This window comes from Indicator indicator, chromosome 28, assembly GCF_027791375.1.
Source record: "Indicator indicator isolate 239-I01 chromosome 28, UM_Iind_1.1, whole genome shotgun sequence".
Classification (NCBI taxonomy): Eukaryota; Metazoa; Chordata; class Aves; order Piciformes; family Indicatoridae; genus Indicator; species Indicator indicator.
Window position 1 is genome coordinate 13,174,885 of NC_072037.1, and position 12,196 is coordinate 13,187,080.

The following is a 12,196-nucleotide window of genomic DNA, read 5'->3' on the forward strand; positions in this document are numbered from 1 at the left end:
ACCCCTGCCACCTGCCGGGGCCGCGCCGCACTTGTCAGCATTTGAACAGTGCCCAGGGCCCGCCTCATCCTTATTGGCCGACGATCCCGTCCGTCAAGCCCTCCACCGCCGTTCTATTGCCCGGGCAGGCCGCTGGGGGGCGGGGCGGGGCCGGCGCCGCGCTATAAAAAGCAGGGGCTGGGCGGGCGCGCGCTCAGTACTGCCGCGCGACAGGTACCGGCGCGAGAGGGAGGGGTGGGGCGGGGCGCGCGGGGAAGGGGCGGAGCGAGCAGCGGAGTGGGGCGGGGCCGAGAGGGCGCGCGCAGGGAGGGAGGGGGCGGTGAGCGGGGAGGGCGCGCGCGGCGCTGGCTGCACGCGCCTGTGGCGGCTCCGGAGCGGCAGCGGCGGGAGGCACCGGCAGGCACCGGGGACAGCGGCGATGTGCGCGCTGCTGCCCGCCACCCCCTGAGACGCCCCTCTCTTGTTTCCCCCGCTCCCCTCGCACCCTTCTCCAGCGACCTCAGGCTCTTTTTCCCCCCTCTCCCCCTCCCTGCTCTCTGCCTCCTCTTCCCCCCCCCTTCCAAGCCCCCCCGCTCCCTTCGCTTCTTTATCCTCCGGTTCTTGCGACCCTCCCGGTTGCCGTGTGGATGCGGCCCGGGCTGCCTGGCTGCGCGGGTGGCGAGAGCAGATGCTGAGGGGCCGGAGGAGGATGGAGAGCAGCCTCGATGCGCAGAGTTTGATCAGTATTTCCCTGCGGAAGATCCACAGCTCCCGCACGCAGCGAGGCGGCATCAAGCTCCACAAGAACCTGCTGGTCTCCTATGTGCTCCGCAACGCCCGGCAGCTCTACCTGAGCGAGCGCTACGCCGAGCTCTGCCGCCGCCAGCAGCATTACCCCGACGGAGCCCCGCTGCTCGCCATGCCCGCCTGCGTGCCGCCCGCCGCCGCCCCGCCGGAGCTGGCGGGGCTCCCGCTGCCCGCCGACACGCAGGACCGCGAAGCGCGGAGCTGCCCGGTGGTGCGGGGCGGTGCGGAGCTGCTGGAGGTGCCGGTGTGCGCGGCACCCCCCGAGCTGCAGCGAGCGCCTTGCAGAGACTCGTCCCCGGGCTTCTACCGGGCCACCGGCAGCGCCGGTCCCGGTGGTGGTGGCGGCGGAGGCGCGCCCCCGGGGCTGCTTTACGCCGCCGGCTGTGACTTCGGGAGCGGCGGGGCCCCGCACTGTAGCAGCCGTACCACGGTGCTGGATTTGGACACTCACGTCGTGACCACGGTGGAGAACGGGTACTTGCACCAGGACTGCTGCTCGCAGTGCCCCTGCTGCTGCCAGCCGGCACCGGGGCTCGCCTCCCCGCCGCCCACACCGGGCACCAAGCGCAAGTATTACCCGGGGCAAGAGGAGGAAGAAGAGGAGGGGGTGGAGGAAGGGGAGCCGGGGGGAGGCGGGGTGGCGGGCGGCCCCCCCTTCGTCCCGTGCACCAAACGCGCCCGGTTCGAGGAGTACAGCGCCGAGCACCCCCAGGACTCTAACAACATCTCCAACTTGATCTCCATCTTCGGCTCCGGTTTCACGGGGCTGGTGAGCCGGCAGCAGGCGGACTCGGAGCAGCCCCTGAACGGGCAGCTGTGCGGCAAGCAGGCGCTGGCGAGCCTGGGAGCCTGGACTCGGGCCATCGTCGCCTTCTAGAGCAGCGGGGAGAGCAGGGGGGAAAGGGGAGGGGGGGCGGGGGGCTTGCGAAACGGGGGTGCGATCCGAGGGACAGCGGTTCCGGGACCCTGAAACAAAGGCGGGGAGGGCGGTTGGGGAGAGGGGAGGGGGTGGGAGATGCCGAGGGGTGCGCAGGGAGGCGGAGGGGGGAGGGGGGGGAGCAGAGCCACGCTAGTGTTTTATAAATTGTACAATAAAGAAAACAAAATCTAAGATCTTGGGACTTTATTTTTGCAGAGATGAGAGAGAAAAAACACAATAAAAAAGAAAAGGCAAACAAACGAAAACAAAACAAAAAAGCCAACAACGAAGCACCTATTTAAATAATCCTCTTTGTGTCCGCTCGGATCCTCTCCCGGCGAGTTTCCCGGGGCCGGTGCTGGCGACGGACAAACGCCACGTGAGAGCCGGGCCCCGGCCCCGGGACCCTGCGGCGGGGAGAGCCTCCGGCCCCTTCTCCGGGCCGCCCCGGAGGGGTCCCTCCGCTCCGCCGCCGTTGGGGTGCGGGGAGGGGAACAGAAGCTGCTGTCAGGTCGCTTTTGTGCGTTTCTTTGGGTATTTAAAAAGAAGAGAAAAAGAGAAAAAATTAGGCAGAATCCAAACATTGCAACTTTGCTGCCAGAGAAACGTGCGCGACGCTGCCACAGTCCTTCCCGCTGCCGAGGGACGCCGGAAGGCAGCGAGAGCTCAGTTTCGGGGGTGGGGGGGAGTGTGGGGAAGAGTAAAGCAAGGGCTGGGGGGTCCCTCCGGGCTGCTCCCCGCTGGGAAGGGGGGCCCCCGGCAGCCCGTGCTGCCGCAGGTACCGTGTAACACTGCTCACGTCTCCGGTGTGCTCTGTTGGTCTCCTACTCTTTCCCCCCCCCCCCCTTTTTTTTTTCTCCCCAAGTTGAAGTGTTCTGCTCCCAGACACCCCCCAGCATTGTTCGCTCTGTGAAGGATTTGTCTCCTGTAGAGTCTCTTGGGGTTTTTAATATATATATATATATATATATATATATATATATATATATATATATATATATACACTTTTTTTTTTTTTTGCTGTAAAGAAAAACCTTTTGTTGTAAAAAGGGCTTTTCTGGCCGTCTCCACCTCCTTCCCCGTCCTTGTTTTCTTTGCCCCCTCCCAACTCCCCGGTATCTGCACTGTGTAGCTGAGGATGCTTTGCCAAACGGTCTGTTGGGGTCTCCTTTTTTTTGTTTGTTTTGTTTTTTCCTTTTCCTCCTTTTTTCTTTGTTTGTAAGCCTGTATTTTTGTGCATATGGAATTGTATACCACCGGGTAAAACTGTTCAGATTTGTTTAAATTTCTAATCTTAATAAAAAGTCGATTATAAAGTTGCTGTGCCTTTGCTTGCTTTCACACCGGAGCCAGCTGGAGCCCCCTCTGCCCCCGGGAGCCTTTGCGGAGGCTCCGAAAGCCGCCTGTCCCCCGCTTCCCCGCCTGTGCACCCCCAGCAAACTCCGCCTTGTCCCCTCCCCAGCACCATCCACCTTCACCCCCTCCCACCGCCCCCCCGGGGGTCCCAGGTGGGAAAGGGGCCTGAGCTTGGGTCCCCTCCCCGCTTCCCTGAGTGGGAGGAGCCGGACGGACCCCCACCCCGGCCCTGCCTCTACCTGAGCGGCCCGACCCCCCCTTCCTGGTACCTTGGCACCGCCGCCCCCTTGCTCCCCGGTGCGCTTGGGAAGTTTTTTAAGTTTCAGTTTGCTCTCGCTGCGCTGCGGCGGGGAATCGTGTGTCCCCCCCCCTTTTTTTTTTTTTAACCCCCTTTTTGTGTATTTTTTTACTGCCTTCCCTCCTGTACTCCAAATAAACGGAGCCGGGGCCGTTCCGCGCCCCCGCAGGAGGGAGAATTTCAGATCTCTCTTTTTTAAATCTCGTGGAAAAGGCGCAGATTGGAGCACCCAGCGCTACTGGAGCCGTTCCTCGCCCCCCCACCCTCACCCTCAGCATCCCCGGGACCCCTCGGTCCAAACCAACTCCCGCACAAACCCCGCTCTCCAGCCCCGCGCGTCGCCGCGGGACGGCAACATCCCCGCTTCTCGGAGAGAGCAGGGAGCCCGAAAATGGGACTATGGAGCCGGGGGAGCTCCGCGAACGCGTTACAGCCGCGGACGAGTGGAAGCACGGAGCTCTCCTCCGGATCTTTTTCCCCGGTCCCGGTTTCCCCGCTCCGCGGCCACAGCGCCCCCTGGTGCTCGCCGGGGGAGCCGCAGCGACCCACCGGGAGCGGGGCTGGGGGAACGGCCCCGATCCCGCTGCGGGGCAGAGGGGGCCGCGTTCTTCCCCCGTCACGGCCAGCCCCGTCCCGCTGACAACCACAGGGCCTGGCTGGGGGCCGAGCCGCACCCCCGGCCCCAGACGTCCGACGAGCCCCCCGAAACCGAGTGAAAACCGTGAAACCTGGGACGCCCCCGGGCAGGTGCTGCGGAACCAGAGAGCTGCGCGGTGCGAGCAGGGAAGGGTCAATCGGGGAACGAGGGAGAAGCGCCCTCCCCGCTCCAGGCACCGGGACTGGGAGCTCGGGGCCTCACCCGACTCCGTTCCGCTTCCTGCCTCGGGAATCACGGCGCCGTCCCGCTTGCCTGTCCCGTTACTCCTGACTCCCCATCCCGGAGGCGGCCGGAGGGGCCCGGGCCGTAGGGTCAGCAGATCAGAGTCTCCCGCACAGCCCCGGCTGCTGCTCACGGGATCTGAGGCAGTTCGGAGCCCGCGGGTCAGCCGCAGTCCTGCAGCCCCAGTTCGGTCAGAGCCTCGTCCGGCCGCAGGCACTCACCCCCTCACCACCCCCCGAACCCCTTGACCCCAGACCTCGGCTCTGCCAGTGACAAAGCGACCACCAACAGCACCCCCGCTCCTGCAACACTCAGCCCCCGACCCTCCCGGGGGAACCTCCCACCGCTCCCGGGGGCGAGTTTTTGGGGCTCCAGTCAGGTTTCAGATGCTGGGTTTGACAGAGACCCCTCTGCAGGGCTGGGAACCTGGGGGCGATGGGGTGCGTGTGCCATGGGAACACCCCAAAATCCCCGGCATCGAGGAGAGCCGAGACCCCGCAGCCCACGGCTCTCGGGGGCGAGTTGCCTCTTTATTTCGAGCCCCGGTAAACGACATTTCCCGTCTCGGGAAACGGCAGCAGAAAGCCCATCACGGAACCGCTCTCCTGAAAGCGGAGCCTGGAAACCAGCGCCTCATTTGCATATTCATAAGCACCTGATAAATTAATCATGATGGCAGCGACGCTCAGGCTGGGAGGGAGGTGACAGGGGAAGGTGGCACCCCCGGCACAAGCCCCTCACGCTCCTCATCCTCCAGCCACAAAATGTTTGGATCCCTTCACAACTCGGATGAGCCCCCCGGGACGCTCCCAGGGGCTTTGCTCCCCTTCCCCTCAGCACCCCAACAAGCACCCACTGCCCCACCCCCGCTGCCTGTCTCCGGTGAGACGTGGAGCAGATGGGTTGGACCAGGCAGAAGAGGTCTGGGAGGGTTCAGCTGCCACCACCAGACACCCCTACTGCTCCCATCCCAGCGCCTGTCCCTACACCGAACCTGCCCCAGTGCTGCCCGACCCTAGCACTGGCACAGAGCTGCAGGAGGTGGGAGCTGGGGGTCCTATCCCTTGCAGAGGAGACCAGTGCCATGCACACACCACTCACTCTGCTAGCTGAGAGACAGCTGTGGCCTTCCCTCCACCAGGCAAACCACTCTCCAGAGGCAGATCCAGTTGTTGGGGTGCCCTCAGTGTCACCGCACTAAGCCACCCTGCCCTGGGCAGAGATCCTGCCTCTGGTAGCACAAGAGCAGCTCAGCCTAGGGGGGACACTGCTGCACACCCAGCAGGTCCCTCTGCACCAGGAGGGACAAGCATGGAAACTATGCTGGAGCAGTGACCCCTCCCAGCTTCTGGGCTGCCAGCCCAGCTCTGCCTCCAGCACCCAGTTCCACTCAAAGTCCCACCCTTGGGCTATGAGCCAGGCACCGGCTCTCAGGTGCTGACCCATGGATGGAGCTGCTCTGTGTCCTCCTAAACCAGGAGGGCCACGAGCAGGACTGCACCAGTCCCAGTAGCACAGCCCCAGAAGAGCAGCTTCAGCTTCCTCCCAGCTCAAACACCAAGCGGAGTCTTGCTTGGGGTCTGCTGGTGCTGGCAGCTGTGTGGAGCAGTCCCCTGCAGAGAGAGCAGTGGGAGAGCTGCAGGGGACACAGCAGTGAGGCCGAGCAGCGCCACTGTCAGCAGGGTGGTTAATGTGTTGGGTTTGGTCTGGGCCTGCGTAATTAGCATCTGAGCAGTAATTATTCACACTTGGCCTTTCTGCAGCCTGCTTGTGGGTTTGGTGATTATTGTTGCTCCACGAGTGAAGCCCACCCTGGATTCACCAGCACGTGGGGCAGCGGAGGGGAGGCTGCTGAGCCGTGGGAGATGCTGTCCCTTGTACCCCGCAGCAGCACCGGCTCGAGAGCAAAAGCAGAGCCCAAAGAGCTCTGCACAGCAGCAGACACCGAGCACAGGGCAGGCACTCAGCAACACCCCACGGCCACCAGCCACACACAGGAGCTTGGGGGTGTGGGAGGAGAAGCACAAATCTCCCCCAGCACTCAGGAGATGATGAGATGGTGACCTGGCACCACAGAGCCCAAGCTGGGCAGGTCCCTGCAGCAAGGCAGCAAGGCAGGGGTGCCCAGACAGCCTTGGCCACATTTCCACCACATGAACCCTGTGAAGGGTCTCCAGAGAGGGCCCCACTGTCCCCCAGGCTAGGAACTGGGAAACCCAGCTGCAAACAGCTCCTCCCTGGGACCAGCACAGCTCAGCCATCAAAGACCCAAGGTCAGCACCAGCTCACCCGCACTCCTGGGCACTGGCTCCCCTGGAACTGCTGTTGGGCCTGGGCAAGGAGGCTGTGCTGTCCCTGCTGGTCCTGACCCCTATGCTTGCTATGCCAGGCAGGCAAAGGGGCCACAAGCTTTATCCAGGATCCTGCCCAGTGCCAAGTGGAGGGTGGCATGGAGAGAAGGAGCCAGCCAATTCCAGAGGCAGAGGGCAGTCAGATCTGCCCTGGCTCCTCTTCCTCAGGGCAGACACCAACTCCAGGTCCTACAAAGGAAGGAGAGGAGCGAAAAAAAGAAGCCCCCCAGACCCTGCTCTTATCCTCACCTCTGGCCCCAGGATTGAGCCAGCTGAACACAGGCACCTGCCCCACACCTGTGGAGAGGAGGCAGAGCATTAACCCCCTGTGTGCTGCTGCCTGGGGTTGGAAAGGGCTTTCCCTGGGGTAGTGGAACCCCCAGGATGCTGTCATGGACCATCCCTGCTCCTTGCTACCCTCCTCCAATACTTTCATGGGGCTGACACTGCCCCTTCCTGCCTAGCCAGCAGGTCCCCCTCGGGCAGGACCCACGGCCAGGGGGGGAGTGTCTGACCCCTGCTCCTGTCACACCCCTGGGGATCAGGGTGCAGCGTCTGCACCAAGACCCTGACCCCACCTTTCTAATGGGGAGCAGGGGGGCAGGGGCTGCAGGGCAGAGTCAGAGGCACTTCTGAGGCTGGGCTCGACCAGATCCATTTTTCCTTCTTTCCACGTGGGGTAAATCCCCAGATCGCCCATTTTAAGGTCAAGGCTGGACTCCAGCAGCTCCCTCCCGGCCCCACTCAGTCAGCAGCACCTGCGGGTTTGGGGCAGCCACAGCTGCCTCCGGCCCCTCAGCATTTTCCACTCTTCCATCCTGGGGGCTTGTTTATGAACTACCACGGAGGGTCTTTGCCCATCTTTCCCTCGCCAAAATGAGGCTTTTGCAACGGAACCTGCGAAGCTGCTTCCTTCTGCCCAGGTTTTGCAGCACGAAAAGGGCGGCGATGTGAACGGAATCCTGAAACCGGCTCCAGGGCCGCCCTGCTCCGGGCGGCAGCTGCCTGCTCACAAAACCGCCTCTTGATCAGCTCCCCGAAGAGACCCTGCACAGCATTCCCCACTGCCTGCCCGGCCAGCCCCGTGCCCTGCGCTGCCACAGCTTTAGTTTCTCCTCTGCTCCCCAGTGAGGATGCACTAACCACAGCGAGATGCCCTGCCCTGCCCTGCCCGTGCCTGTGCCTACTTCTCGCCAGGGCTGCTGCAGGAGCTGCCCCAGCAGCGTTTGCCACAGCCTGGCTGCTGCTTCTTTTGTCCCACACCTCCCACACCAAGGGGAGCACCTCAGAGATGTGCCTGGGACCTCAGGATGAGAGGCAGAGCTCCAGCCAGAGCAGCAGATGGGAACGCTGCAGGACGGAGGAAGCCTGACACTGCTCACCCCAATTTCACCTTCATCTTTGTGGGGTGTCTTAGTGAGCAGGACCCCAGCAACAGGGTGGGCTGAGCAGAAGTGTGAGGAGCTGCTGGGAGTCCTGGGATGCTGCAGCCAGGCAGTGCAGCTTGTGGAGGAGCCAACCCCTGCCCAGCTCCCGCACTCCGTTTCTGATGGCGTCTCATGCCCAGATTCAGGGGTGGGGTGGGGCAGGACAGTGCTTTCCTCTTGGCCTCCGGGTGGGACAGTGAGGAGGTGTCCTTTGTGCAGGCTATGGGGGTAGGGTTCTGCAGCAGAGCAGGGGGCTGAGACCCTATCTGAACCCACCCAGGGCAGCGCTTTCCTCTCTGTGATTTATGTTTGCTTCTCCCCAGGGACTCCTCTCCAATCTTCCCGTTCTAATTACGAACGCAGCAGGTTCAAGGCACCTTTGAGGGGTTTTCTTCTCCCACGTTGCCGAAGTGCAGCCCTTGAGGACTGAAACCCCAAATTCTCTGTGACACTCCCGTGACTGGCAACCCCCCGGGCCGGCTCGGCAGCCCCTTGGCTGCTGCCATTCCTATGCATTAACATCCGACTGGTGCTGCAGGAGGAAGCAGCACAGCCGAGCAGCTCCAGTGGGCTTGGGGATTTCCAGCATTCTGCACATCCGATCTGTGCAGAGGAAATTAAAATGTGGATGGATCAGCAAGATACAAACAAATCCTGCCCAGTACCCAGGAGCAGCCTGAGCTCCAGTGCCAGCAGAGCTTGCTCCAGGCAGCTGGCAGCCACCAGCCATCCCCTAGCAGCCTCTTGGGGCCTTTGAGCCCTCCCAGCAGGGAGGCTTCCCGGCAGGAGAGCAGCACCCACAGCACTGTGACCATGGAGAAGGTAGGACCTTGGCAGAGCAGCTGCTGTTAGGGAGCAGCCAGCACTGCAGAACTTGTTCTGGCATCTCACAGTCCAGCTGCAGTTTCCTCCTCACCACTCCAGCAGGACAGGAGCCACCAGCTTGGGGGGACATGGATGTGCTTTGCTCTGCCAGCAGAACCTCCTGGATCTCACCACTGCTGCCACAGGCAGGTGGTTGCAGCCAGGGGCTATGAACAAGGAGCCAGGGAAAGGTAAACCCCAAGCCGTGTGCAGGCTCCAGATGAGGACCAGAAGCTCCACTTGGGCCCTGGGTGTGCAGCCCCAGAGGAGCCACTGCTGGGCAGGAGGGTGCTGAGGAGGCCACCAGGCTCTCCATGGGACAGGCTCCAGCCCAACTCCAGTGCCTCAGAGACAGCATCTGTGATCCAAGATGACATTCCTGCTCCCCACCCATCCCTCCATGCTGCTCCTGCCACTTTTAGCTCCACGCACTCACACAGCTCTGTGCTGACAGAGCAGGGACCCAGCCTCTGCTGAGCCCTTCCATGCCAGCTGCAGCCGCCCTGAGCCTGCTCAGGATCAGCTTCTGTACAAACCAAACCAGGCTGCTGGAGGTCCTGAGCCAGCCCCTCCAGCCAGACACCAAAACCACCTGAAGCAAACAGGTTCCAGTTCTCACCCTGGCTCAGATGTCCTTTGGTTACCAGAGGCTCTGATCAGCAAGAGGCATTTGGTGGCCACACAGCAGCCACCTGCCACAGCCAGGCCAGGGTGGGCACTGCAGGAAGTGAAACAAATGACCAACACCTGCTGCAGGCAGACACCTCAGAGGGACACAGTCAGGATGGCTACCTGCTCCAGGCAGCCAGAGGCAGCCTGGGGGCAAGGCAGACTCAGCCCCACACAGCAAGAGCCTCCCCCCTGTGCTGGGCCCTCCAGCCATGGGCTGTGCCCCCCCTGCTTCCCAGTCCCAGAGACACCACCAGAGCCACCAGTGCAAAACACAGAGACTTTAATTAAAACCACAGCGTGGGGGAGCTGGGGGAGGGGGGGGTATGGGGAGGTTGTGTGCTGCTGGGTGCTCTGGGTGCTGCATGGAGCCAGCAGGAGGGAAGCAGAGCCCCAGGACCAGTGGTGGAGGGCAGCAGGAGAGGGGAAGTGAGCGACTGCCACGTGATGGGGACAGCTCCCAGGTGGGCTGAGGAGACCCCAACAAGCAGCAGGCTGAGCCCAGAAAGCCCTGGCAGGGGGTGTGCAGGGTGGCCACGGAGCACAGAGCCCTCCATCAGCGTCCTGCCACCTCCTCAGCAGGTCCCAAGCCCAGGGACACCATCCTGAGGGTGCAGTGTCTGCAGCTGCAGGGAAGGAAGCAGCTCCCCAGCTGCCTTTGGTGCTGCATTTCACATCCCTGCTGTGCCTCCCATGCATGGGTGCCAACAGTGCCACTCATCCTCTTCATGGGAGCCCCACTCCCATAAGGTGCCAGATGTGTTCCTGACCTTATGCTTTGGCTCAGCTGTTCCTGGCCAGATGTTGTGCAGACACTTAAGAGCAAGGTGACACTTGCCAAAAGCCACCAGCAAGGGGAGGGGACACAGGTGGAGAGGCTGAGGGGATCTGCACCCTGGGCACTGGCTGCTGCCTGCTCCACTGGGGGTGGGCTCGAGCCCCAGCAAGCACAGAGACCTCCAGCAGTGCTCCCAGAGTGGATCCCTTTGGAAAACCAAGAAAAAATCGAGTCCCACTTAGGAGTAACTCAAGCCTGCAGCCCAGGCCTCCATTCCCACTCCCAATGCAAGTTTCTCCAGGTGGACCACAGACCCTCCCCTTGGCCCTGCCTGGGCCAGCAGCAGGTAGCAGCAGTGCAGGGAGGCTCTGCTGCAGCTCTGCAGGTGCCTGCCCCTCCCTGCCCCCAGGGTCAGACTCTTCTCTTGCTGTGCCCACCCTGAGCACCTGTGGCCCCTTCACAGGAGGGAGGGAGCAGGCCTGGCACAGAGGAAATGGTGAGAAAAGAACAAAATCATCAGCAGGGACATTTCCCACACCCTACCCCCCTCCCAAAGCAGTGCAGCAGCCAAAGCAGAGCAGCCAGGCTGGGGGCAGATCCCCCCACGACTCTGTCACCTGCAGCAGTGCCAGAGGAAGGGTCCCTGCTGCTTGCCCCACCCCCAGCCAGAGCCTGGGACCCCCACAAACAAACCTCCATCCCCTGCCCAGCTGCCAGGCTGTGCCCCCCTTGGTCAAGAGCTGTGGCCACCATGGCTCCTTTCAGAGCCTCCCCAGCCCTTCCTGCCCTCCCAGCACTGCTGCTGGGGTGATGCCCCCCCCAGCTCCATCTGAAACACCACTGCTGGTGGCACTGGGAGTGGTGCCACCACCGCAGGGCCAGCACAGCAGCAGCAGCAAGAGACACGGGGAGCAGCTGCTGGCCTGGGCTGTCCATGCTGTTTGCTCCCAGGGCAAGGTAAAGCTGCATGCCTGCCCCCAAGGCTCTGGGGACGAGGGGACGGACCCTTCGCTGCGGGGCTCTCACTACGATTTATCACCAAGCAGCAGCACTGAGCCCAGCCCCGGGCAGCAAAGTAGCAGGAGATGGGCATGCAGAGGGCAGGCTGGGCCCAGGCAGGAAGGGGTGAGGAGGTTTTGTGCCTGTTCAGAGGGAGCCTGAGCAGGCACCACTCCAGCAGGGTCTTTGCATAGCTGAAGCCACAGAGTTGGGTCCCTCGGGGTCCTTATCTCCAGCTCCACAGCCAGCTCAGACCCCCACAGCCCAGAAAGTTCCCAGCTTCACCAGAGAGGTGGCAAAGGAAGACCCAGGGAACCTCACAGGGAGAGGGAGGAGGTTTCCCTCACCCAGAACACAGGAGAGACCTCACCAGGGGCTTCCAGCAGCCCAGAGCCAGGCCCTACACCCCCTCAGCCACCCTGGGCCTCCCGGGGCCAGCAGAGGCAGCTGCAGGCTCCCAGCTCAGCTCCGGCAGTGGCTTCCCAAAGCAAACAGCCACAGGGACTTGAGTGACACCCAGAAGGACAACGCCAGTGCCCATGCCCACACCCTCTGCCCCCTCCCCTCCTCATCCCTGCCCTGGGGGGGAAGCAGAGGGCTCTGCTGCCAGGCAGCCCCTGCTGCAGCCCAGAGCCCTGCAGGGCAGAGCCCCCAGCCCCGGTGGGCTGCTGGCCAGGGGTCCCCGTGCTGGGGATCTGCAGGAGGAGCCGCTCCGGGTCCGTCTCCGAGCGAGTGCTGGGGATCGGTGGCTGCCGATGAGGAGGTGAGGAGGGACCGGGCTGGAACGGGCACGGCGAGGAGGAGGGGTGAGGGGAGGAGGCAGAGCTGGCAGAGCTGCACCTCCCTGCCCCGGCTCCGGCCGGGCCCCT

General features: G+C 63.1%; 1 protein-coding gene across 1 annotated transcript; it reads left to right on the forward strand.

Annotated features, from left to right (window-relative positions):
- The first annotated feature begins 667 nt into the window (after window positions 1–667).
- Window positions 668–1,663, forward strand: IER5L (immediate early response 5 like). The gene has a single exon (XM_054393578.1). It carries the CDS (start codon window positions 668–670, stop codon window positions 1,661–1,663), a length of 996 nt encoding a protein of 331 aa, XP_054249553.1.
- Window positions 1,664–12,196: the final 10,533 nt, after the last annotated feature.